Source organism: Eschrichtius robustus, chromosome 14, assembly GCF_028021215.1.
Source record: "Eschrichtius robustus isolate mEscRob2 chromosome 14, mEscRob2.pri, whole genome shotgun sequence".
NCBI classification, from domain to species: Eukaryota; Metazoa; Chordata; class Mammalia; order Artiodactyla; family Eschrichtiidae; genus Eschrichtius; species Eschrichtius robustus.
Window position 1 is genome coordinate 83,334,026 of NC_090837.1, and position 26,842 is coordinate 83,360,867.

At 41.2% G+C, this 26,842-nt stretch overlaps 1 protein-coding gene across 5 annotated transcripts in view; it reads left to right on the top strand.

The window, feature by feature from the left end:
• Positions 1-26,842, top strand: part of NEDD4L (NEDD4 like E3 ubiquitin protein ligase) — a 338,047-nt gene that overhangs the window by 171,507 nt on the left and 139,698 nt on the right. For 4 of the 5 annotated variants that reach the window (XM_068563771.1, XM_068563772.1, XM_068563774.1 and 1 more), the window contains 3 exons: positions 13,909-13,990; positions 16,774-16,812; positions 19,281-19,334. In XM_068563771.1, the coding sequence (XP_068419872.1) occupies positions 13,909-13,990; positions 16,774-16,812; positions 19,281-19,334 (175 nt within the window). Of the gene's footprint in view, positions 1-13,908; positions 13,991-16,773; positions 16,813-19,280; positions 19,335-23,228; positions 24,255-26,842 lie in introns of those variants that run through there. The other variant, XM_068563770.1, reaches the window with a different exon arrangement.

The following is a 26,842-nucleotide window of genomic DNA, read 5'->3' on the forward strand; positions in this document are numbered from 1 at the left end:
CTTACATTGAAAACTGGCCTGGGTTCCTTTGGCACTACCATCACTCGCATCCCTGAGAAGTCTAGAAGGTTCCTACCTACGTTAAAGGAAGGATTGTGCAGAAATTCTTTAGGACAGTGCTTGGCACGTAGTGAACACTTAGGTAGAGAGGTCGCTCTTGATGTGCATAGGAGCTGTTGACCTGTCTCCTGAGCTGTCCTCGGATTCCTCTTCTCTCCACCACTTGCCCTGTATACCCAGGAATATTGGTGCCACAAGGCTGCTCTCGGCATAGTTGTTGTTTACTCATCTGCATGGCAGCTCCTTCTTCGAGACCTTTGTTCCTGAGCGCTGAGCCCTGCAGGTCTCAGCAGTGTCCGTCGCTGCTGTTGAGGGCCCCTGAGAACCTCCGAGTGCCCGCCTTCAGTCCCGGCACCCAGAGCACGCGGTGACAGTAGACGTCAGGCACAAGCTGTGCTCTGGGCACCCACGGCTCTTCCACAGTTAACTAAAGGCATCTTTTTCTCCCTGTTTAGTGAATAAAGGCTGAATTCCCTGAGTAGTTCTGTGCCTTAGAATTTGCCCTCTTCCACGCAGCTCGGTGTTGATTCCACTTTGGCATCAAGGTCAAAGTTCCTCTGCTTGAGCAGCGTGGCTTCTTTTCCACCCTAAGGGCACAGGTGAGATGAGCCGAGGAATGGGCTTCAGTGTTAGAGTGATGACTTTGGAAGTCTGTTCCTGTACTTGGTGATTTCAGTGTGATAATGTGTCTGCGTACCTGTTTTTTTAGGCTACCGACTTTATAAATTGGGGGAGTGGAGGGAGCTAGTTTATTTTAAAAAAAAAAAAATATATATATATATATATATATATATATATATATATATATATATATATATATATATATATATATATATATATATAATTAAGCAATTACAAAGGTATCTTTGCAAGAAGTTTGAATTGGCTTGACTTCTCTAACTATGAGGAAAGTAGATGAGTGGGTATCAGTGTCCACCAGACTCATGTCAGGAAAGAGAGACGGATGAGGTGATCACATCTCAGAGTTTGTCCCCTTGCCTTATTTCCTTCAGAACTGAGTTCCTGCTAGGCTCTTATAATTACAGGGTACTTGCAACTGTCCTCTTATTACAAGGTAGCGTTTTTAAAAAATAGACAAGAACTGACTTGCCTTTCCTCAGCTGCCTCACCGCACCGCCTTGAACTAATGAACAAAGTGGTGCTGACTGTAAATTGTAATTACAGGTAGGCCTTGTAAGTTGCCCTTTCTATGACCCCAGTAAATGTGGGCAGTATCAAGCGGTCAGAGAAAGCCCACCCAGAGAGGCAGAGTCTTGGGCATCCAGTAGATATGAGCTGCCTGTACCCTCCTCCCATCCTCTCAGGAGTGATGGCCTGGCTGGATAGTGGAGACAAGTACTGAGTTGAATGAGCTCATTCTGCTGGATGCTGGAGAAAGAAAGAGGAAAAGACAGAGTCTCAGGGGTTCCCAAAGTGGGGTGCCCAAATGGGCAAATTGTTAGAAAGGCAGATTATCAGGTTCTACCTCGGATCTGAATCAAAAACTCTGGGGGTGGGCCCAGCAATCTGTGTTTTAACCAGCCCTCCAGGTGATTCTGATGCCTGCCACAGCGTGAGAACCTCTGCACAGGAATTCCTTACGTCTGCAGGCCTCTGCAGGCAGTCCAGCCACCGTGGTGGTGCCGTGTGCTGGAATCCACACGTCTGCACTGCGGTGGATTCCTTGTCTGAGTGCGCGTACAACGGGGAGGGGGTAGGGAGGTACTCTGAATTGTTCTAGTTAATCATTACCGTGAGCAAACACCATCAGAGTGTAGGTCCTGCCAAGTGAGCGTAAGAATGAAGCCCTCAACAGGTACTTGGAAAAAGGTGAGCAGTAGCCTGTTTTAAGAAGGGGGAGGGGTACTGATGGGGAATATTCGAATGTTTCCATGATACAGATTTGTGGTTACCAAGGGGGGGTAAGGATTGGGAGTTGGGGATTAACAGATGCAAACTATTATATGTATGTATAACTGAATCACTTTGCTGTACACCAGAAACTAACATAACATTGTAAATCAACTGTACTTCAATGGAAAAAAAAGTTCCAATGATAAATCTATTCAACCTCATACTTTGTTGTAGGATTCGTAGTCTCTGTGACACAAGACTTCTGATGTGGTGACTTTGCCTGTGCCCCATGTAGATTGCCTTCTCTGGTCGGGATAGTTAATAGATGGAGCACATTTCCTTTCTCTTTCTGCTAGAGGATAGAGTACATATTGCGTAAACAGTAGAACTGGACTCTGTGGTTTTCAAAGAACGTCTTTAGGGAAGATTTAGCGTTTAGGTCCCACAGTCATTCAGATCCATAGGACTCCTAAGATTCAAACCTGTTGTCAGCCAGCCCAGGATTCTTTTGCCAGGGTGGGGCCTGAAGGAAAATATTGGCAGGGGGTGTGGCTCTCCTTTCTGATGGTGAAATGGGAGAGCCATGCATAGTGAACTCTTCCTTGATAGCCATTTCTGCATCTGTTATTAACACGTTTGCCCCATCTATAGAGCTCCTGCCTGACCTACCTCTTGGAATTCCTGTCTGTTTTACTTCTGTAACATTGTAGAAGTTTATTACCCTTTGTGCTAAACAATTTGCATAAATATTTTCCAGCTGATAACCCTTCTCTAGGCAGGAATTACTCATAAGTCTGTGGAGCATTTGGTAAGTGAATATACAAGTATATTAGGCATAACTTGGTCTTTGTTTGAAAACTTAACAGCTTTGAGGTTATATTAATTATTCCGCTTAAATAGTTAAGATCAGTAAAAGCTGATAATGAAATAAGAACTTAGTTGTGTGGTAAATTTGAAAGTGTGCATATATTATACTGATTCTATATTGTCCTGTGGATATATTTCCCATTGGACGGTCTTCTGGGACCTTTTCTTAATGAATTAAATGCACACAGATAAATTTATTGACAAAGACCAAATGCTCTTTTAACTAACAATAGTAGGACTTGTGTGTTTGTGTGTATGTGTGTGTGTGTGTTTAAAAACACTTGTTTTACAGATAAAATCTCTGTTCATGAAACCATGTCTCTGGGGCTGTGATGGGAGGTAATGCGGAAATGATTCATTATATAGATTTTTGTTCAGCCAGAGCTTTTACGGACTATTTAAAGTTTATGTGAAGTGAACTTGAGCTCTACATAGTCTTGGTGTGAGTACGTGTATATACTCCTGCAGTTTTAGTTATCCAGAGTCCTTGAAGTAGGGATCCTACGGGTTCGGATCCTACTACTTTATGCTGGACTAGTCCTCGGAAGATAACAAACATGACTACTCGAATAAAGGTTGCAGAAAAGTGAGTAAAAGTACCTCTGACGGACTTCCCTGGTGGTCCAGTGGAAAAGAATCCGCCTTACGATGCAGGGGACACGGGTTCGATCCCTGGTCAGGGAACTAAGATCCCACATGCCACGGGACAACTAAGCCTGTGCGCCACAACTACCGCGCTCACACGCCTCAACTGGAGAGCCTGTGTGCAGCAAACTACAGAGCCCATGCACGCTGGAGCCTGCGCGCCACAACTGGAGAGAAGCCCGTGCAAAGCAACAAAGAGCCTGCGCGCCGCAACTAAAGATCCCGCATGCCTCAGTGAAGATCCCGTGTGCCACACCTAAGACCTGATGCAGCCAAAAGTAAAGTAAAAATAAAGAAACAATAAATAAATCTTTAAAAAAATAAAATAAATGAAAGTACCTCTGAACTATCCTATGGCAATTTGAAATGAATGATGTATGTAATAATAGTATTTGCTATAATGGTCTCATTTGGCTGAAGATTTCTATAATGTCCACAATGTTTGTTGCATATTAAGAGAGAGGACTACTATACTACCTGAGGAATCATGCGAAGTAGTTTTAACTTTCTCGTACCATTTCTAATCCGAGAAATCCACATTTAAAACATCTCATCATGGATTACTTTTGGTTATTCCACCTACATTAGGCAGTAAAACCCTCTAAGCTTTGTAAACGCTCTCAGGTTGTTGAATAACACCTGTCTGTGTGCATGTGGTTTGAGCATGTGCACGTGCTGCGATGTGTTTCTGAACTGTATTTTCAGAAGATACACTTTCGTGCAGTCTTGTCTGACCAATTTGGAAAGTTGGTAATTTCTCTTACAAGTGCATGATTTGCCTTGCTGAGTGTTGACATGGTAATTAAGCATCACTTCACTGGCAGGGGTCCCACAAATAGACGCTATTCCAGTGGTGGTGAAGCATATTTCACCAACAGGATACTTAACAGGGATACTAAGAAAGGGCATTCCTTTTTACTCCACTGAGTGTGTTTATATACCTTTCTTTAAAGGCTCTTTGAGATGTCTTGACCCTGTTACTTGAAAAGGAAGGTGGTGGTTCAATTAGAAATTGACGTTAAATTTGTAATGTTTACCCCACATACTTTATCAGCACAAGTCTGGTATGTTTAACTTGAATTTTCTGGTTGTTGCCATTTGTTTGGGACCATTTCCAGTGAGACTTCCCTGGCGGGGAGGGGCAGAGAGGCTGGCCATAGGGACTACCTATGTCACCTTGCGGTCTCAGTGTTCCAGCCTAAATAGTGACCATCTCTATCGTTTGGAATATAGAGAGAAATGAAAGGAAGAAAAAAATCACTCATGGTCTCATAAATGCGGTAATAAACACTATTTTATAGTTTGGTATATTTATAATGCAGTAGGTGTATATGCTTTTACAGTTTAATTTTAATTGCTAATATAGTTTAATTAAAAACTTTCAACTTTCTTTGTAAACAAAGCGTAGGCAATTACATCAGGTTCCTCATCAATACCATTTTAATGGCTCCATAGCATTTCATGTGTGCACGTATGTACTAGGACATTATCTTTTCTTTTCTTTTTCCATGAAATGGGAATTACTAACGTCCTGCTTACCAGGGTTATTCTGAAGATCAGAGATGGTGTATACATAAGGCACCATGCACAATGCTGTGCACTCAGAAAGTGCTTAATAAATGATACTGGAAGTTATTATTTCTGTTCATAAGATGGTCCCTGCATTTCAGATCATCTAATAAACATAAACATTTATGACTTTTTTGCGTTCTTAGAATATGTATATAGCCAACTTTCATAAAGGCGACATCTGCATATTTTATGCATTGACTCTTGTCTGACTTTGGTTTCTCTGGAGCAGGGGTAGACAGCCTCTTTGAGGGCAGCATCTGTTTACCTCTATCCCCCTGCCCCCCACTTTTTTAACCTCCCCCCTTGGTGTCCACCACAGTGCTTTGCACATGGTGGACACTCTATTTGAGGAATTAATTACTGAACAGTTTCTGATAAGGGAGCGGTTTTTGGTTTCCCTGTTTCCTTATGGCTTTGTGAGTTGCTATCTCTCTTGGCTCTCTTTTTTTTTTAATTTTTTTTTTTTTTTTCAGGCCGCGCTGGGCGGCATGTGGGTTCTTAGTTCCCTGACCGGAGATTGAACCCGTGCCCCCTGCATTGGGAGCATGGAGTCTTAACCACTGGACCGCTGGGGAAGTCCCTCTATTAAACTATTACTAGTATAAAAGAAAAGTGGTTTCTTAATCTCTGATGATTGCATGTATACGGGAAAAACACGTGATAGAAAATGCTGGAGACAAAGGCATGTCACAACTATCACTTTCTTTGACAGCTGTATGAACATTTTAGTAATTCATAGGTGGAACTTTGCCTATTAGTGACTGCCACTGAATGATATTTATACTAGCAGAAGATAAGAAAACATTGGTTTTAATTCAAATTGTTTTAAAAACAAACTCTTCTGGCTTAAATATTTTCATGGGCTACTGCATATCTACATAGATATAAACAGAACTGTGTATTTATGTGTCAGAGATGAACAGATGCACATGCAGTGCTCCCACCACCCCCCTCCGACTCCAAAGGGTCTCTAGGACCCAAGGTTGGGACCCCCGAGTGACTGGTTGTGGATGGCAGAGGACAAGGAGAGAGTTGGTCCTGACTAGCCATTTCAAGACTTGGGTGACTGCAAAGGTGCTGGGATAAGGGCAAACCACAAGCTGCTCCAAACAGCCAAGTCATTCCTGAAATATCCAAAAATATATTTTCCAGCAGCTTCACAGAATGTGCCTAAGCTGTAAAGTTGTTGGGTTTTTTTAGTTGAAATATAGTTGATATACAATGTGTCAGTTTCTGGTGTACAGCAAAGTGATTCAGTTATATATACATTCTTTTTCGTATTCTTTTCCATTATGATTTATCACAGGATATTGAATATAGTTCACTGTGCTATACAGTAGGGCCTTGTTGTTTATCCATTCTATATATAATAGGTGGCATCTGCTAATTGCAGACTCCTAATTTGTCCCTCCTCCACCCCCTTTCCTTTTTGGTAACCATAAGTTTGTTTTCTGCGCCTGTTTCTGTTTTGTAAATAAGTTCATTTGTGTCATATTTTAGATTCCACATATAACTGATATCATGTGGTATTTGTCTTTCTCTGACTTACTTCACTTAGTATGATAACCTCTAGGTGCATCCATGTTGCCTCACATGGCATTATTTCACTCTTTTTGTGGTGAGTAATATTCCGTTGTATATATGTACTACATCTTCTTTGTCCATTCATCTGTTGATGGACATTTAGGTTGTTTCCATGTCTTGGCTATTGTAAATAGTGCTGCTGTGAACATTGGGGTGCATGTATCTTTTCGAATTATAGTATTCTCCGGATATATGCCCAGGAGTGGGATTGCAGGATCATATACGAACTCTATTTTTAGTTTTTTAAGGAACCTCCATACAGTTTTCCACGGTGTCTGTACCAATTTACATTCCCACCAACAGTGTAGGAGGGTTCCCTTTTCTCCACACCCTCTCCAGCATTTGTTATTTGTAGACTTTTTAATGATGGTCATTCTGACTGGTGTGAGGTGGTACCTCATTGTAGTTTTGATTTGTATTTCTCTAATAATTAGCAGTGTTGAGCATCTTTTCATGTGCCTGTTGGTCAGCTGTATGTCTTCTTTGGAGAAGTGTCTATCTAGGCCTTCTCATTTTTTGATTGGGTTGTTTGTTTTTTTATTATTGAGTTGTATGACCTGTTTGTGTATTTTGGAAATTAAGCCCTTGTCGGTCTCATTATTTGCAAATATTTTCTCCCAGTCCGTAGATTGTCGTTCTGTTTATGGTTTCCTTTGCTGTGCAAAAGCTTGTAAGTTTGATTAGGTCCCGTTTGTTTATTTTTGTTTTTATTTCTGTTGCCTTGGGAGACTGACCTAAGAAAACAGTGCTACAATTTATGTCAGAGAATGTTTTGCCTTTGTTCTCTTTTATGGTGTCATGTCTTATATTTAAGTCTTTCAGCCATTTTGAGTTTATTTTTGTGTATGGTGTGAGGGTGTGTTCTAACTTCATTGATTTACATGTGGCTGTCCAGCTTTCCCAATACTACTTGCTGAAGAGACTGTGTCTTTTCCCCATTGTATATTCCTTCCTCCTTTGACAAAGATTAATTGACCGTAGGTGTGTGGGTTTATTTCCGGGCTCTCTATTCTGTTCCACTGATCCACATGTCTGTTTTTGTGCCAGTACCACGCTGTTCTGATTACTGGAGCTTTAAAGTCTGGGAGGGTTATGCCTCCACCTAAGCTATAAAGTTTTAATGCCTCTTTACCTACCTTGGACAAAGGTAAAAATGCATCTGTCTGTAGTAGACCCATTGCTTTCTTGCATTTGTTGAAAGGTCATACATATTTAAGAGCAGCTCATTGTCAGTGTTGGTGACAAGTGATGTATTTCAAAGTGTAATTCATGCCTTTCAGTAAATGTCAAAGGCTGGAATATATGTGCATATTTCTTTCAAATATCTTCAGTAGTCACACATTTAAGGCAATTTTCTGGGTAGAAAAAACATCTGAAGCTCTTTTGGGTTTGTTATTAAGGTTTTAGGCTAGCCATGAAATTGCAGGGTTCCATGCCTCACTGAAGAGTATGTTATAGTTGTAGCGTATGTGTAACTATTGTTGCTATTTTCATAATTTTTGTACTTATAAAAGTAGTACTTGCTCACAGTAGAAAATTTAGAAAAAAATGAAAACCACAAAGAAGAAAATAAACATAATTCATAAAGTTGTAATCTAGAGAGAACAGCTATTAACTTTAGCTATGTGTCAGTTACTTTCGTGCGTGTATATGTATATATATGTTATATATATATATATGCTTAGTGTGGAAAATGTAACCATGAAAGCATAACAGATTTTAAGTGCTACCCACGTAAATAAACTGTAAGCATTACTGACTAACAACAACAAAATAATGTGACTATATAGAATTAGTCACATTTTTAGATCATTTCTCTTCTGAACCACAAAGCGTTGAGCTTCCTAGAGAGTAATGTTAATGAGTTGCACTGAACACCAGCCACTAGGACGGTAACTGGTTGCCAAGAGTGAACCCTGTTGAGTTTTGTTGTAAATAATACTGCCAGTTTGATCCTCTCCACCCAGGTCCCCATGGGGCTTCCACACAGCATGAATAATGAGGAAGCATGGGATACTTAGTGTGCTGGGGTTGGCCGGCACCCAATTTATGCTATAAGGTTATCAGTGTCAGATTAGATCAGCAATCACAGCAGAAGTTAGGGGGCTTGGAAGGAGCAACAGAGAACCTCACAAGTCTCGAAAGAGAGGAAAAAACAGAATCAGTTACAACAGCTGTCATTAATAGGGCACTTATGCTGTGTGTTTGGTGCTGAAGTGGCTACTAATATTAATACGTAATATTCTCTGGTCCTTACAATGATTCTCTGAGTTAGGAATTATCATTCCCGTTTCATTCATGAACCACCTGAAGTTAAGAGTGGTTAAGTGACTGTCTGAAGGTCACTTAGACAGTTGGGGAAGTTGAGATTTGAGACTCCAGTGGAGATGGTCAAGGGCACCAAATGAAGAAGTACCAGCCGAGGAGATAGATGGTCTTCTTGCCTACTTCCCTCCATGCCCCTCCTGGTTTTTTAAAAGTTATAAAAGTATTATGTATTACTGGTTAATAACAGCAACAAAAATCTTCAGTGTACAGGGAGTGCCATGAAAACCAGAACCTCTACCCCTATAGCTGTACCCTGTGTCTACTCCCCGTAATACAAGCTGCTGATGAGCTTTTTATGTGTCTTTCCTAAACCTTCTGGTGGTCTAGCTGGGGGAAGGTAAGTCTTGAACATAACCTACCATTGACCTCAGGATTTGGCCGGCCTTTCGTAGTAAAGGTGTGGAGAGTGTGAGATCTGAGAAGTAGAGCTTCAGAGGGCAGAAGCTTCTTCCAGAACTGCTGCCTCTATCAGACGGCTCAAGTCAGTGTGGAAAAGTCTCTGGGAACTGAATTCTTCCTCTCACCACTCCTGCAGAGTATCACACTCAGATGAAGGTCGTCAGGGGTTAAAACAACAAGCAAGCTTTTGAAAAGAAGCTCGTGATGAGGCTTGCTGTCCCTCAGCCTTGCCCCTCCCCCTAACACACACGCACACCTGCCTGCCTTTTGTCTTGGTTATTGCTCAGGTGATATGTTTTTGATACCTCATAGGTAAGTTGGTTAGAGCTGGTAACGTGTATAAGAAAATACCAGCCCAGTGATGATCAAGGGGGGGTTCTCATACGACTGGGGGCTTCACCCTTCATGCCCTGGTGGAGAGGATAGGGTGTTATTCCCTCTTCCTGCCATATCTTTAGGAAGCCAATCCGTATTTACTTAGGATGGGCTGGGCTATTGTTATTACGGATGAAGAGAAGTGAGTTTGAATTATTCTGAGATTCAGAATATCCTAACCAAAAGGAATCATCCAGTCCACTGGCTTTAAACTTCATTTTTTTAAGTTTCAGAACCCTGTCCCAAAATATTCTAACATGAACAACCCATATATAAAACAGATTAAGGTGGAAATGGTAGCCTGTAGTTATCCTGAGATAGTTATGCAGAACTAAGGCTCTGTCGAGTCTGCAGTTTGAAAACCACTGATTTAGTCCAACCACTTGTTTTTGGAGATACAAAAATCGAGGTTCAGCGTGCTCAAGTGGCTTGTCCAAGGTCGCACAGCTGGCTATTTGGAGTGCTGAAAAGGAGATAAGATCTCAAAGGTGTGACCTTCCTTAAAGGTAGACACTTAGTCCAAGAGTCTTGTTCCTCCACCAGACTTGGATAAGATAATAAGATAAAAATGAGGTCATAATAGCAGTTACGGCACAAAATGTTTTCCAGAATTTGGGGAACTCCTGCCCCTAGACATTTCTTCCAGCTAGGTCTGTTGGTGGTCAGCATAGTGTATTGCAGCAAGGCTGGATCCATGCACTCAGAGGGTCGGATTCTGGAGCAAGCATGCCTGTGTTCCTTCCCATCTCCCCTGCTTCCTGTTGAACGTGGGACAAGCTGCTTGATTTCTGTCTCATCTTCTCATCTGAAAAACGTGCCAACTTCATAAGCTTGTGGTGAGGGTGGAATGAGATACTGCATATAAACATTTGCCAGGTGCAGCATGGATGCTTGATGGTGGTTGGGTGCTGGGCTGGTGGCAGTGGTGACGGTAATGGTGGTGCTGGTTTCAGTTGTGCTGATAGTTGGGGTAGAACTGATTGCTGCTCAGGCTGCTCTGGCATCTTCCTGCTCATTTTCTGATGCTTGATGCCCTGTTTGTATCACAGCTTTCTGCTCCAGCCTTCCCCTTGGTGAAATGGGAAAATGTCGTCATCCTCACTCAGCTGAGCTAGGGAAGGCCATTCATGAGTGTCCTCTTTTTTTTTTAACTATCTTTTTAAAAACATTTTATTTTTTATTAAAGTACAGTTGATTTACAATGTGTTAATTACTGCTGTACAGCAAAGTGACTCAGTTATATATACATATACATTCTTTTTCATGTTTTCCATTTGAAAATGTGATATGGTTTCTCACAGGATATTGACTATAGTTCCCTGTGCTGTAGAGTAGGACCTTGTGTTTATCCATTCTATATATAATAGTTTGCATCTGCTAACCCCAATCTCCCACTCCCTCCCTCCCCAAACCCCACCCCTTGGCAACCACCAGTCTATTCTCTGTGCACCCGATTCTGTTTCATAGATAGGTTCATTGGTGTCATATTTTAGATTCCACATATAAGTGACATCATACGGTATTTGTCTTTCTTTTTCTGACTTACTTCACTTAGTATGATAATCCCTAGTTGCATCCATGTTGCTGCAAATGGCATTATTTTTTTTAATGGCCAAGTAGTATTCCATTGTATATATGTACCACATCTTCTTTATCCATGAATGTCCATTTTTGACCTTTGATGGTTTAATCCTTTTTGTTGCCCACTCCTGGGAGTGTAGTCGGTGCTCTGTAAACATTTGTTGATGGGAGTAGTACTGCTGTACCGTTGGAAAGGGAGATGGATCTGGACAGCTGGCTCCCCTCCCCACTCCAGCCCCACCACTCTTGAACTTACACCCTACCATCCTTTCACCAGCCCATCCCAAGCCCTGTGCTCCCTTCCCTTGAACTTGCACCTTACTGTCCTTTCACCAGCTCCCACCCTTGGCCTTTGGCTCTCCGTTCACCTTGAATTCTCTTCCAGGAAGTTTCCTGGTCAATCTTTCACATAGTCACCGTAGTACCTACTTCTGCCTGGATGAACACTCAAGACAAGCCCAGACATGCCTTCCTTGTCACAGCTGGGGAACATTGTCCCAGCCTCAGAAACCCCACCCTCAACCCCCAACTGCATGTGTCACTCATTGTGAACTATTCCGGGCATATAAACTGAGGTCAGTAAATGATTAGAGGAAGAATGTGAATGTTCCATTAAAGTGAGTGCCTAGCTCTTTATTGCAGTTGTATAATAGGCAGCAATCGTGACAGCCAGGGGGCATGAAAAAAGAGATGGCAGTCAGCAGAGTTTTTTGTCTTCTCTGTAATGTGTGTGTGTGTGTGTGTACGAGCGTGCATGCACCTCCATGGCGTACTGGGAGCCTATTGAGATAACAGAGTATCAGGCCGTGAGCTCTTTTTAGCAATAGCTTGGTGGCTGGAAATAGAAAATGGGTTTCTATAACTAGAAAATACTCTTTTCAAATACCATGTAGAACAGTGGTTCTCAGAGTGTGATTCCTGACTCAAGAGCACCAACATCACTGGGCGTTTATTTGAGATGCAAGTTCTATGGTCCCACCCCAGACCTACTAGATCTTTTGGGGGTATTTGGGGTTGGGGCCCGGCAAGCTGTGTTTTAAGTACTCCCGCCCCCAGGCAATTCTGATATGCTCAAGTCTGAGAACCACTGACCTAGAATTATACTCCTGATCCATCACCCAGACCATGGCTCTGATTAGGACGGTGTTCCTGGGGTCTTTAGACCTAGATTAGGTTCTGGTTCTTGGTTCATCTTTATTCTGAGGCTGAGGGTGTCCAGATAAGGAGAAGTAGGTGCATCTGGTTAGATGTTCTTTAGTGAAAGAGCATCTGTGGTTTATGGTTAAGTGACAAAGGGTTGACTAATACCTTCTTCTAAACCAGAATGTTAAAAATAAAAATATTTACTCAGAAAATAACTGAGAAAATTCTATTTTTTGTGTGTGTGTTTGTTTAAGGAGATGGTTGTAGCTTCCACTGAGATGCATTTTACAGGTAATAAATACTACACATAGACACCAACAATATTTTTCACTGACTTTTTTTTTTTCCCACTGACTTTTGATTTCTGTTTTTTGGATATCAAGTATAGTCCTGTTAGTACTAAACTTTTCATTTTATCACACCATTCTCTTTCCTTAAGAGATTTCATGGCATATTTATTGAGCTATCTAATAAAAACCAATATAGTCTTAAGCATTTTATGATACTCCGTATAATCTTTAGAAATACCCTGGAAGTTGCAAAATAAGGGTTAATGGTCGTGGTGTATAACTACTAAAGGATAACTCTCAAATTGGATAGAAATAAATCATCCACTATCAATAATTAGATGAGTGAAAATTTGGGGGTTGAATACACGAAGGCCCTTCCTATGACTTTAAGAATCTCAAGTGTGAAACAGAAGAACCTGGATCCCAAATTCTTATAGTTTAACTAGATTTGAGCTATCCCAGTGTTAGCGACTCCAGAACGTGTGAGGAGTGGACTTACCAAGCTCTTGGTAGATAATTCACATTAAGTAATCCTTTCAGTATACTTCTGGCTAAAAGTTTTCAGTTTCCCAAGGAAATGATAGGAACTCTGGAACTTGTAGTCAGGAAACCTGAAATTTAATCAAGACTTTAGTAAAATCTGTAACTTTGGGCAACTCTGTTGACTTACTGGGCTTTAATTTTTTGTGTGTATGTTTTTGTTTTAATCTATAAGATGATATATGTTGACTTAGATGAACAATGCCTGTTTTACCTCTACTGAAAGAAAAATAATTTTTACCAACGTAATGGAAATCAGAATATAAATAAGATGCAAACTAAATTTTCTAGCTAGATTTTACTAGTCTGAACAAATTTTATATGCCTTTTAATAATTTTTCTTGTAATCTTTTTAGAATCTGATTGTGCTTAGAAAAAATACTATGGGAGATTAATTCTTTTGAATTAAGAATAGAGAAGATGATCTTTAAAATTAGAATATGAGTTTGATGTTAGTTTTGCTTTTAAATAAACATCCTTGGTTCTAGGTGATAAAAACTTTCCTCAGTATATTTACCTAGTTATAAGCATGTTAAAAATGTTACTGCTTAGTTTGTGAAATTTACACAAGCTGGCCATTAAGTGATACTTTTGCATTTTCAGTTAGGTTATGGCTACTTTCTTTTTTGTATTTTTAAAATGAAAAGTATAATCCTATTTTTTCTTACAGTGATCCGTATGTGAAACTTTCATTGTACGTAGCAGATGAGAATAGAGAACTTGCTTTGGTACAGACAAAAACAATTAAAAAGGTAAGCGTCCATCCTTAATTAAACATCTTTTAAGTCATAATTAAATCTCATTAAATTATGTCTTTGAGCTCTGTAGAAGTTTATATTTTAAGATGGCAATATTTGCATTTTAAGCATCTCTCAGTATGAAATCTATAAATTCAATTCAAAGTTTTCAGAGTTAACCCAAGACACCGGTTTTGGCTTTTAGTTAAATGACTATAAAAACAGTATTAAAATATGCATTATTACAAGTAGAAATTTTTTTCCCTGCAAAGAATAAAGCAAAACAAGGACTTTTTCTTGTTGGCTTGTTAGTTTATGAAAAGAAATTTAAAGCAATTTAAAATACGTTTAATGAAATGGAGTGGCTTGTGGATTTGGTAGGCACCAAGGGAATGGTTTAACTCAAAACAGGTATTACCAAAGGAAGCAAAATACTTGCTTAGCTACACAAAAACAAATAAAAAATATTAACAATAAAACTGCACATTTGTGTGTGTTTGTGTCTGTGTATGTTTCACTTTTCTAAATTTTACACCCATGATTTCATTAAAGATTTGTTTCCATAATTATACCTTAATTCATCTGTCTCCATATTTTTATATACAGCTATAAAATATACTAAAACATATACTTATATCCATATTTATATCTTAACCCATCTATCTCCATGCTTTTATATACATCTATAAAATATATTAGAACATAGATTTATATCCATAATTATATCTTAATTCATTTATCTCCATGTTTTTGTATATCTATCTATAACATATATTAAAACATATATTTACTCCATATTTGGAGCATTTATTGAAGATGCATGTTTTCTATCAGAAGTACTGTTCTTATCTGTGCTTCAGTATTACTTATAGATTACTATTATTTTTCCCTCCCCACCTTTGCGGGGTAAACAGTCTAACACTCTGTGTGACAAGCAGTTCCTGGAGAGCGTGATGGCTTTTAAAAAATGGTAATTCTCCTGCCGTCGTGCAGACGCCAGGGGTCTGCGGCCAGGTCATTTTGTGTAAGGAAGACACAGCAGTCTAGCGTGTCTTCCACCTGGCATTCGACTGGCACTGCAAATCAGTTTAGCGAACAGGAGCCCGTATTTTGATGAGTGGGGAGGATTCCTGTGAAGGACGGAGGCCATTGTTCCCTGTTGGGCGCTGCCGCTGGTTGAGTTTCCAGCGGGTCGGGAGGCCCGCCTTGCAGGGAAGGCAGTCGGGGACCTGATTGCCTGCCAGACGCGGAGGGAGCAGAGAACCAAAGCCACCAAAGCCACCGAAGCCGGCGATCGGGGATACTGAAATGTGTTTCCTTCCGAGGGGAGGTCCTCCTCCCTCCGCTCCACGGTAGAGGGTGTCGCTGCGTAGCCGGGGCTGCGCTGTCTGCCTCGCTCGGCAGCCAGCCTCCTGGTTAGTATTTCTGTGCTGCGCCCGGGTTTAAGAACTGTTTTCATCGTCCTCTCCTCGTGGCCGGGTGCCTGGTCCTTCATGCGTGTTGTGGTCTCACCTGTCTGTTTCCTTCCCTCACCTGTCCGTTGCCTCTCCCCCTCTGCATTTCCGTGAAGCTGGGCTCCGGACCGGCTGCAGCCCGTGGCGGACCTGGGCCTGCACCCACCTCTCCCCCTTCCTCCTCCCAGCCCTCTCACTCGTTACCATCCCCGGCTCGATTCACAGCTGAAAGTGTGAAACCCCTTTATTTAGGGTTAAACGCCCCGTTGAGTTGTGGGTGGGGAAATTGCTGATTTTTTTTTTTTTTTCTTTAATGCCAGTTCAATGTTGTACAAATTCAGTTTATTTTTTTATGGTGCTTTTGTGTTGCTCTTATTTTGCTGCTGCTTCCTGCACTAGTTTTTAAAGGAAATAGATTGATAAAGACAAATAGCATTCTAACTTTAAAATATCTGTAGTCCTTGGTGAGGTGGTGATTTTTCAGTCTCAAATTTTTACATAGAATTTTTGAGAGATGTGTTTATTTCAGAGTATGATGCATGTCCAAATGCACAAACACATGTGTAAATGTATTCTCCCATAGTATGTTTCATCTTAGTGTCAAAGGCTGTTCGGTAGTCCATCTTTTATCGAAGCTGAGGACAAAAGTATCTTTCCATGTCCTTGTGAGAAGTATATTTATATGGATTGATGTGGAGATGGATGGATGGATGGGTGTGGATGGGTAGAGAGGAGGCTTGAAGGATAGGTAGATGAATATTTTTAAACCTGGTTATTTGGGGGAAAAGAGTTCACTTTTGGTTTATAACTGGCAGAGTTTTTTCATGTTACATAATCTGATCATCGATATTGTTCTTTATAAAATAGTCTTCAGATTTCAGTTTTTGTATAAATAGTGAACACTGTCACCCTTCTGCCACCTGCTTCATTGCTCTCCAAGACAGATTTGTAGCAGGTTGAGGGGAAATAAGCAAAGTTCATTTCCTTCTTGATAGAATAATCATATCAGTGTTAATTTCTTGAAGAATATCTTTGTTTTCACGATGATGGCTCTTTGTAGGTCCCTGACGTTATTCCTTCTGGTTGATAGCATGAAATTTATGGTTTCTTACCTGTGAATCATCTGTTTCATAAATACATCCCATCCCCATCCAGTTTGGTTGATAGAATAGTCTCAGATAATTGACTAAATGCTTCCTTTATTGCCATTTTGAAAATCTCTTAGCTGTTTTTTTTACTGGGGGGAAGAGGAAAAGTTGAAGCAACTGTGTGGACTGCATTGTACTAGTAACTGTTAATGTTTCAAAGACTGTAAAATAAATTACAAGATGATTTCTCTTCCAGACGCTGAACCCAAAGTGGAATGAAGAATTTTATTTTAGAGTAAGTTTTTCTTTTTTTGGGGGGGGCGGGTAATAATTGTTATTGATAACTAGATTGATATATTATCACAACAGACTCACATTGAGTGATACCTGTTAAATTTTTATTATGAAATTCCTTTTAAGATGAGAAATGGTTGGGTAGCTTCCTAATGTGCCCCGAATTTTCAAAGACTGACTAGTGGTAACAAAATCTGGACTTGTTTCATTTTGGGATGTTTGAGGGAAACAAAAAGAAAGTTAACCAAATACCATATTTTAGCTTTTCTATGCAAGTTTTTCTTTAAAAAAAAAAAGGAAGGTAAAATATAATTAAAACAAGAGCTTAATTATTTCTATGAGACACGAACCCAGTAGAAGCAACATGATTAAAAAGAAGCCTAAAGGTTGCCAATCGTGTTCCAATTAGGAAGGAAAATTTTTACAATTCAGAGATTCAGTGTGAGTGTATGTGTGTAATATAAAACTACTTCTGGAGTTTAAATATCACCAAATTAGGTAAATTTCCTCAACCTTTTATATTTAATATCTAGAAGAGCTATGTGTAGAAAGACTGAATTCTGTGAATTAATGGAGACTACAGTGAGTTTTTGCAGTTGCTTTTTTTTTGTACTGAAATTTTGAAAATATTAAGCTGCTCAGGTATTTAATGGAAAAGAGGGTTTTTTTTCTCTTCAGGATGAATTAATTTTTATCATCTGTGTAGTTGTGATATTAAAAACTACTCTACTTCCAGAAATGCTCTAAATAAGATCTTCTGATTCGTGTAGCTTCCCAAAGAACAATATTACCATTAGACTCGTTATAATTGGTCCTGATTTCTTCCTTTCAGTCACAATGGTATCTTATGTGCTCCGAACTTAGATCGCTATATACGACATCTGTTTTCTATTATGTTCAGAGCTAAAATATGGCATTGATATTTTAATACTTGGTGAGATCCTATGTGTAGCTTCTACCAGATGTATTTTAAATTACTTCATGAAGGACTGAAAAAGTAATGGGGGCAGATAGATATTATTGGCCCGTAGCTAACTCTCAGATACAGCTTTCCACTTGTAATACTCCAAATTACTTAGACTTCTTTCAGTTTAACACCTTGGCCACATTTCTGTAAATTTTAGTACATCCAAGGTTTTTTTCAGCTTATATTAGCTGTAAACATATGTAAACTCGATTTTTTTGGTGGGGCATTTAAAAAAACATTTTTGTTGTATTCATCGCACAAATCTTTATTGAGTGCTTACTGTATGCCAGCTTCTGCAACGGCCTGTGGACGCACTGGTCAGCAGTACAACCCTTCACTGAGCTTTCAAACAGACACTAAGCCCCCTGCCCACCTGCCTGCTCCATCACTAGGCTAAGAGCAAGCCAAGGGGTCAGAAGCACAAGTCGTGTTCTCTGTACCATCAAATGTTATTTCATTCCCTTCTCCCTCCCTCTACTTAGTGATGGTAGACCTGGGTCCTACCACTTACATCCTTTCCAACCCTGGAGAAGCCCCCCCCCAAGGACTCGCACTCCCCACAGCCTCCTCATCTCTCACTAGGAGAGAGGAATCCTCACTTGGTAAGGTTGTTTTCCAGGATTTACGTACAATGATAGAAATGAGAACGCTTCCCACCATGTCCCACACGTGGTTGGTCCTTAACTAAATGATATTGAATACTTGAGTCTGAAGGATGATCTCTGCTATTTCAGTGAGGTTTGGGTAAAGAGACAGAAAGAAGCAAAAAGACATCGAAAGCCCAGTAGCTCTGACATTGACCCCACAGTTGCTGGAAGAGGGGCTATCTTTTATTTCTTTGTCTCTCTAATGGCTCGAACCAGGGGCTCTGGAGACTCGCAGGCCAGACCTGGTGGGGCTCCTGGTTGCCCTGCATAACCAGCTCCTGGGCCAGTTACTTGCCCCTGCTGGGCTCAGCTCCTCATTTGTAAAATTGGGGTGACAGTTATACATCATAGGGCTGCTTTGAGAATAAATGAGATCATGTGTTTTTGATATTTAATAAAGGAGATAGTGCCTAAAAAGTACGCACACAATGGTAAAGAGCCGCTTTTTACTATTTTCTTCATTATTTTTTATCACTGCTTTTATTATTAGGCCTAAGAAATTTCCTCCGGCATAGACCTTTGTGAGGATGTAGCCTTTGGTGTACAGGCACGAGGATGCCTTTTTAGGGGAGATTTAGCAACTGTTAAAAACTACTTAGAATTATCCTTTCTTATGTTGGAAAAGCAGCTTGAAATTAAGCGTTTTATTCTTCTGATATGTCTAAATATTAGGCGTAGAATAATAATAGAAATCAGTAATAGAAAACTTGATTTAGTTGATGAAAGAGCAGGTTAATTGTTTATATTACACAGTTGATTTGGGTGTGTTATAAAGCATTTTATTCTTTCAGTCTCTTATTTCATTCCTTGAATTATTTCTGCCCATTTAAAAAGTATTATTTCTGTCCCTCATAGGTAAACCCATCTAATCACAGACTCTTGTTTGAAGTATTTGATGAAAACAGACTGGTAAGTGGGTCCCAATTTTTCATTTTTGCTTCATTTTTTCAAAAACTGAATTTTTAGAGCAACATCTTTTAAAAACCTGTATTTATGTTGTACTTCTGCCAGTATACATGTCCCTCAATAAGACCATTTTTGTCCCATTCCTAGTTTAATGTTCATAATTCAAACATTTTGATATGGGTAGGACAGTTTATTTGTATATGTGTATGTTTGTATCGTCGTTAATATTTGTGAAAGTCACACTGGTGATTTATCAAACCATGTATGCTTACGCTCTGCTTCTGGGGATACAAACAATATGCAAATCTGTCGCCGCCATTACTCATGTAAATGAACCTTTCAGGGTTTTTATGTATAAGCCAGACCATGTGATTGTGACATGTTCAATAATGAATCTCTTTGGGAAAACAAAAATCTAATTAAGAGTATATAGCAAAAAGTAAATCTATATTTAGGAGGTAAAATTAAGCTGTTTTTTTAAAAGTGGTACTTTCTCGAGGGAAATTCATAGATAGTAACTTCAAAGAACCAGAAATATGCCTGAGGCATAAAACTGGTACATATATTTTATATAGATTGATATGTAAGTAGGCATATATATGTGTATGTATGTAACTGATACAACTTACATTTCATTTTAGAAATGGAGTTTCAGAAGCAAATCTGGCTTAAAGCACTTTGCCAGATTTAACTCCCTAGAATATATACATCAAATACCTATGAGCCAAGTGTTCCAACTATGAAAATGAATATTATTATGATATGTATAAGCTTTTAAGTTAGTCTCAGAAGTGGTATTATAACTCAGTGGAGTCAGTTGTACTCAGATTTGCTTTCTCTGAGACTTATGTACAGTCGTCCCTCAGTATCCTTGGGGGGATTGGTTCCACGACCCCTGCAGATACCAAAATCCAAGGATGCTGAAGTCTCTAATATAAAATGGTGAAATATTTGCATGTAACCTAAACACATTCTCCTGTATACTTGAAATTTATCTCTAGATTACCTATGATACCCAATACAATGTAAATGCTATGTAAATAGTTGCCTGTATGAGGCAAATTCAAGTTTTGCTTTTTGGAACTTGCTGGAATTTTTTTCCCCTGAATATTTTTGATTCGAGCTGGTTGAATCCATGAATGCGGAACCCGCGGATACGGAGGCTCCAACCGTATATTATTTGCTTAAAAGAAATGTTCTTATGGACCCTTCTTTCTGCAGAATTCAACTGAAACTTACAAGTTTTTGAATAGCTTGAGTTTAATAGAATATTTGATCTGGAGGAGCCTTCTAATGTTAACTCATTTAATTCTCTGTCCTTGCAAATGAAGAAAGAGAACTGAGGTCTGGAGCCCTTATGTAATTATGTAACTGCTGGTCTCCTAAGTCTCAGGCCAGTGGTGGTGAATAGCCAGGCCTTTAACCCTTAGGGAACTTGGGAGTATATTTGATCTCCTGTGCCTTGTGTTACTCTCCAAATTAGAAAGCCAACAGATGCTGGCCCACCATCCTGCTAGCTTTTCTATTAAAATATATGGATTCTCGGTGGTTGCATTGAACTGGACATTTTGTACCTTAGGTGATACTTAGTAGTACTCAGTAGCTAAAATCACTTTTGCTTTGTGTATGAAGTTATTTTCTTGTTAAATCGAATGAGAAATTCTGCTTGAGGGTGCAGTTCTTAGCCCTCCATCTTTCATCCAGCAAACACTGAATTCAGCAGTGTTCAGCAGAGTAACAGTAAGTCCCTGGAGACACAGATGCAGCCACAAGACTAATCCTTACTCTCTCATTTATTGAGTATAATAACACTTCAAGGTGAAGAAACGGTCAACTTTGAGGAAAAATTGCCTCTTGTCAGATGGGCTTTAACTCATTATTTTTCTTCTATTAAAGGAAATTCACTGTAAAAATTTTGTTTTCCAATATCTAAAAGAATGACTGTTGTTGAGATGACCTTGCCATGAGCCCTAAACTATACTTCTAAGCCCAAAAGGGCTTTGAATGAATGCAGAGCTCTAAGAAATCCCATTTGAATTCAAACTTTATCTGAAAAATGGTGTTTTATGTACCTAGCTTTGCCCCAGGCCATCTGCAGTGTTGTTACTATGCAGTGAATGCTGCTGGCAGTAGTTTTTTCTTTGTTGGCTATTAACCCAGCTAAGACTATACGTGACCGACCGTAGTGGTGCTAGGCAGTTTTCGCATTAAACAAACTGGCTTCCATTTCTCTCATAGAGATCATTTTTGGCATTTAAAACACATGCCTTTAGAAAACAGATTTGGATGTATGTAAACACAGGTTAATCCTCCACACCCTGGACTCCAGAGCTGTTGACACAGTCATGCTTTGCAGATTTAAAAATAAACTTTTTGTCACTCTTTGCAGCTTGGTATTCCGCCCCCTGCCCCCTATTTTTTACTCCCTCCTAAATAAACCTCTTTGTTAAATAACTGATGTTTCTGGATCATGGGAAAGAGTATGTTTAAAACACACAGAATATATTCCAAGTTAGCTACAAATCCGATGACAGCTTTTTGAACGTGGACTTTCACTTTTATTGCTTAGGTCCTTTTTGGCCCTTCAAAAACAGCAAGATTCTATGTTTGTATCCCAACTGGGGTGATAATGCTGACTTCTTACCGGAAAACAGGCAGCTCCAGGCAGCCTTTTTTCTGCATGGTATTTAAGTTAATTTATTACCGAAACCACATGCCTACCCTTCTTCAACGTTCCTTCCCCTTTTTTTTCGGGGGGGTGGTGGTGGCGCGAGGGTGGTGGGTTTTTCTCCTGTCTGGCATAGGGGAGAGAATGTTTTCTCCAGCTGAGCTCCTTTCCTCTGGTACCGCCATGTCTGAGAATCATATTATGTATGAGATTGCGTCTCCCCCCCCAATCTTTTAAATGAAAAACGTTGTAGTAGCCAGAGGCGGGCCTTAACTGGCAGTGTTGTGAGTTGTATGTACCCCGCTCCATTTAGCTATTTTGTTACTTGTAGATCATGGTCTAATTATTTAGTGTTAAAGCGACACTTATCCTGTGGGGTGTGTAATCATATTTATAGTACATTTTATTAGTTTGCATTCCATCATGGTAGTGTGGTGACATCATAAGTAACAGGGGAGCATAACATCCGATTGCTCGTGAAAGAGTCTTCCAGCGGCCACGGCATTTTTACTTGTCATTATCTGGTTCGGTGGGAAAGGTGGTTGGGGAGGTGGGCGGATATACTGCGTGTGCTTCTGTGTTGGACGCCAGGTCTCTCTCTCACATTGGTTAGAGAGAGTCCCGGTGCCCTGCTTGGTTCGGAAAGAACTGTCCGGTGAGCGCCGTGCGGTTAGATTTATAGCAGCATGGCTCGGAGTGTGTTTGCTGCCTTAGTCAGCTGTGAGAGCTCCCTGCTGGGGCCACTCCTGTCTGATGGAAAAGCAGCAGCTGGGAAGGTGCTGTTTCAGGCTCTTGCTGTTTAAAAAAAAAAAAAAAAATTGAGAGCGAGAGGGGGGAAAACTCCACTAAGTCCACAAGCTGGCATTGGAGGGGGAGACCGCAGTCATGTGGTTCTGGCCATCCTACCCTCTGTCACAGTGTGGATGAGAGCTTTTTGCTCTTATCCAATCATGCCTGGAATGCCGCTTGCCACTTGGGTTATTTCTGCTATCTGTCGCTCTTGGTGCCGCAGTACTAACGGTTTGGCAGATGGGACACTTTTTCTTGGAGTTTGTGTCTTTGGTTTTTGACTTCTGGCAGCACCAGGCTTCTTGTTGACGCTCGTCCTCTCCCTCCCTGGCCCTCTGGGCACCATGGCCCATCGGCTTCGGTTTCATTTTGGCTCAGGTCGCAGCAACACAGCCCCCGAATCAGAGATCCTAGACCAGGAGAGAGAAGACGACTTTTTCATGGCATTCCACACGCTCCCGCGGCGGAGCGGCCCTCACCCCTTCACCCCGAATGGAGCAGAGGACGGCGGAGGCGGCCTGCAGGGAGGCGTGGGCGCGCTCAAGCGCAGCACGTCCATGTTCATCCCGCAGCTCCTGAGCCCCTTCGACGCGCGGCCCACCCGGAGCTCGTCCGTGCAGATCTCGCTGCAGCGCAAGGCGGCCGACGGGGCCCCTGACGGGTGCGGGCCGCCCGAGGGCCTGGACGGCGACGCGGGCTCGGTGCCTTGGGGCGGCTGTCCGGAGCCCCCGGAGCCCGAGAGTCCCGAGAGCTCCCCTCCCAGAGCGGCGAGGGCTTCGGCCCCGCAGGTCAACGGTATGTGTGGCCGCCAAGTGCCGGGCCCTGTAGCCCCCGACGGCCTCGAGGAGGCCGAGCCCTCGTTCGTCGGGGGCCGGGAGGGCGGCGGCGGGCTCCGCATCCAGCACCGCGCCTCCAGCGCAGACGTGCGACAGGTGAGGCTGACGCCCTTCGGGGCCGACGGCCAGAGCGGCCCATCGGCGCCGGAGCCCAGGCGCTGGTCCCTGCAGCATGTTCCAGATGCTTCTGGAAGTTCCGGGAAGCGGTGCTTTGTCTTCCAGTTGCAGCAGCCGCAAGCAGGCGCGCCAGGGCTGGCCGGTGACTTCAACTTCGGGTTCACTGGCACCAAGGGGGACAGGTTGGTGAGGTATCCCCGCATTCGTCTGGAGAGGAGCACTTCGTACCCCACGCAGCCCCGGGCCGAGCGGGGCAGCCCCACGGAAGAGCGCGGCCACCCGGGCCACCCGCAGACGCCACCTCGGGGCCGCAGGGTGGCTCCCGAAATCCACAGGACCAACTCCGTGGAAAGGACGCCACAGGGTCAGGGCTGCACGTTTAAGATCAGGCAAGATCAAAAGGCGGGGCAGCAGCATTTCAGAATTCTTGTGACTCGGGGGCCAGAGGAAGCTCCTCCGAGTCCCGAGGAGAATAACGCCGCCAGCCCTGGTTCCACGGGAGCCTGCGCCTCGGTAAGTGAGCGTGCGTTTCCATGTGACGGCCGGTTGGTAGGGACTGATTCAAGCCCAGCAAGCGTATTCTCCAGTGTAATTAAAATAAACTCCATCCTCCTCCCTCCTGGGAGTTTCCCTGCTTCGGGTCAGTGTAACTTAATGTTTGGCCGCGTTCTGGGACCATGATTTGTGGTCCAGCCTTTGGTAGAGGTCCATGAAACTAGCGTTTTAGAAAATATCCTCAAAGTCGAATCACTCTGTTTTGAAAAATCCAGACAACCCCTTCCCCCACCCCCTTTCATCCCTTCTGAATAAAAGAATTTTTTAAATGTATTACTTCTAAGTTAATCTGCAGTGCCCCAACGTGTTGACGTTGGAAATGCATTTAAAAACTGCTTGCAGATACAGCCTTTAAAAAATAATCAGTTCTAATGAAGGTGAGAGAATCTCACGTTAAACTTGTCTAGTTTCTTAATAATTCAGTGTTATGTCAAGTTGGACCAGTTCTTCCTAATGGCCTTTAGCTGTAGAGGGCCAGCCCTTGTTATATAATGTATTGTCTTTGTTTTTTTGTCCCATTAAGTAATACTGAACAAACATAGTCACACTCGTGGGACACGAGGAAATGTGTTTTTGAAGCAGATTGGCTTATGGGCCAAGGCAAGGCGAAACTGATTGGGGACTTGTTAATGATCAGATTGCACAGCCCTGCAATTTAACACTGCCCACTTGAGTGTCTAAGCTGGACTGCTGTATATAGAATAGTAAGTGCCCTGTCTCCAGCTGTGGAAACAGACGCCCTGCAACAGATTTTGGCCTTTATTGCGCCTGTGTTCTTGCTCTCTCCCTTTCAGTGAAATGGAGCACAGAAAGACAGCTGCTAACTCCACCGAGGCAAATGATGACTGCAGCTTTCATAGTTTGTCGTGGGTTGAAAAGTTTCATCAGTTAGCTTTCTTTTACTAATAGTCACTAGTCCCTGAGTGCTTTTTTTTAAAGGACAAGCTCCTTATATTTTGAATTGGGTTTTTTTCCTTGAATTTCCTGTGATGGCTGGTTTTGAGGATACAACAAGGAAATGTCTAGGAGACTTTTTGTTTGGGTTTCAGTTGTGGATGGTGACTTTCCAAAGTGGATGACTGAGTGTGACTGTGGAATCGTATCGTCTTTTGTGTTGAGAAATATTTTGGGCCATTTGAGTAAATTTTATCACTGCTCCACCATTGGTTTTCACCATTTTGAAAGCGTAATCAGGTGCTAAATGCAAATATTATATTTTTCTTGGTGCTTTATAACTGTTTCTTCTTCTTTTCCCTTCTATAAACCCTTTTATTATCTCTAGCCCTTTTATTAGGAAATATCTGAGTGCATTGTCTTAGTCTGAACCAATACCATTTTTATACAGTGGTGCAAATTTCAATAAAATTTTGATAAGAGCTTCTATCCTTCAACTCAAGAAAGTACCATCACAACAGGTGTAGGCTTCAATGGGCAGCACAGTTCCATGCTGAATTTGGACCACCTACCACATGAAGATTGACAAAATGCATTTCCTGAAGTTTTGACAACTGTTCAGTTATCAGAATTTAAATCATTTTGCAGTTAGATGTTGAGGACAAATGGATTTATATAATTCCAGTCTCATTTGGCTTGAAGTTTCTCATGTGATTAAAAAACAAATAGAACATACCAATTTACATGCAAGGACCGCTCTAACTTGCAAGGGCTATTAGAGTGGAAAATAAATTTCTTCAAATTTGGAAATGCAAGTTCTAGAATAAAGAGCTTTTCTTGGAAAGTAAGTTCCATTTTTGCACAGTAGTTTTTATTTTCGTATTTGTATTTTTGTACACTTACAGAAATTTGTAAATGGTTGGTAGGAAGCTGGTTTTCTTTTAAGCGAAAAGTTGTTTCTTCAAGAAGCAAAAACAAAACTTGTCTCATAACAAAACCGTCTGTTCCATTCAACACTTTGTACGTGTTTCATATGGGCAGGGGTGTTAAGTGTAGACAGCAGCTGCCACAGCCTTATTTATCTTGAAGGAAAACATTCACTTGGGCGTCTACAGTCTGGCTGCCACCAAGCTTTTTTGACGTTTCAAATATCTGCTGCTTTGGACAGAAGGGCATTTCATTATTAGTTTACGTGAAAAATCGATTACAGTCTGGTTTTTGACTGATGTCAAAAATCTTTCTTCGGAGAAAACCGTTCAAGATTCCTTTTGCGAATGTGTTCATATGTCGTGATCTGTGCCTTAGGCCTTATTACAAGGTTACCTTGTTGAGAAATTTTCTCTGTCTGTGCCTCCCAGACATCCTGTCATGACTGTCGTGAATAAATCTAAAATGCAACGTGGCCTAAAAAATGCTGATCAGATTCCTGGGACCCCATGTGATCGTTGATTTTCTACCTGGTCTGACACCTCTGTAAAGTAGAATTCGTTTTTAGAGTTATCAGTTATAATCAGCTGTAATATTTCAGAATTCGTACAACTCATCAGTTCAGTTTGTAGCATTTTAATGGTCATTTATGAATAATTTAGTTATTTTCTTAAATTAGTTTTTTGGGTTCCTTGGTTTGGTTATGAGCTTCTTAACTGCATGAC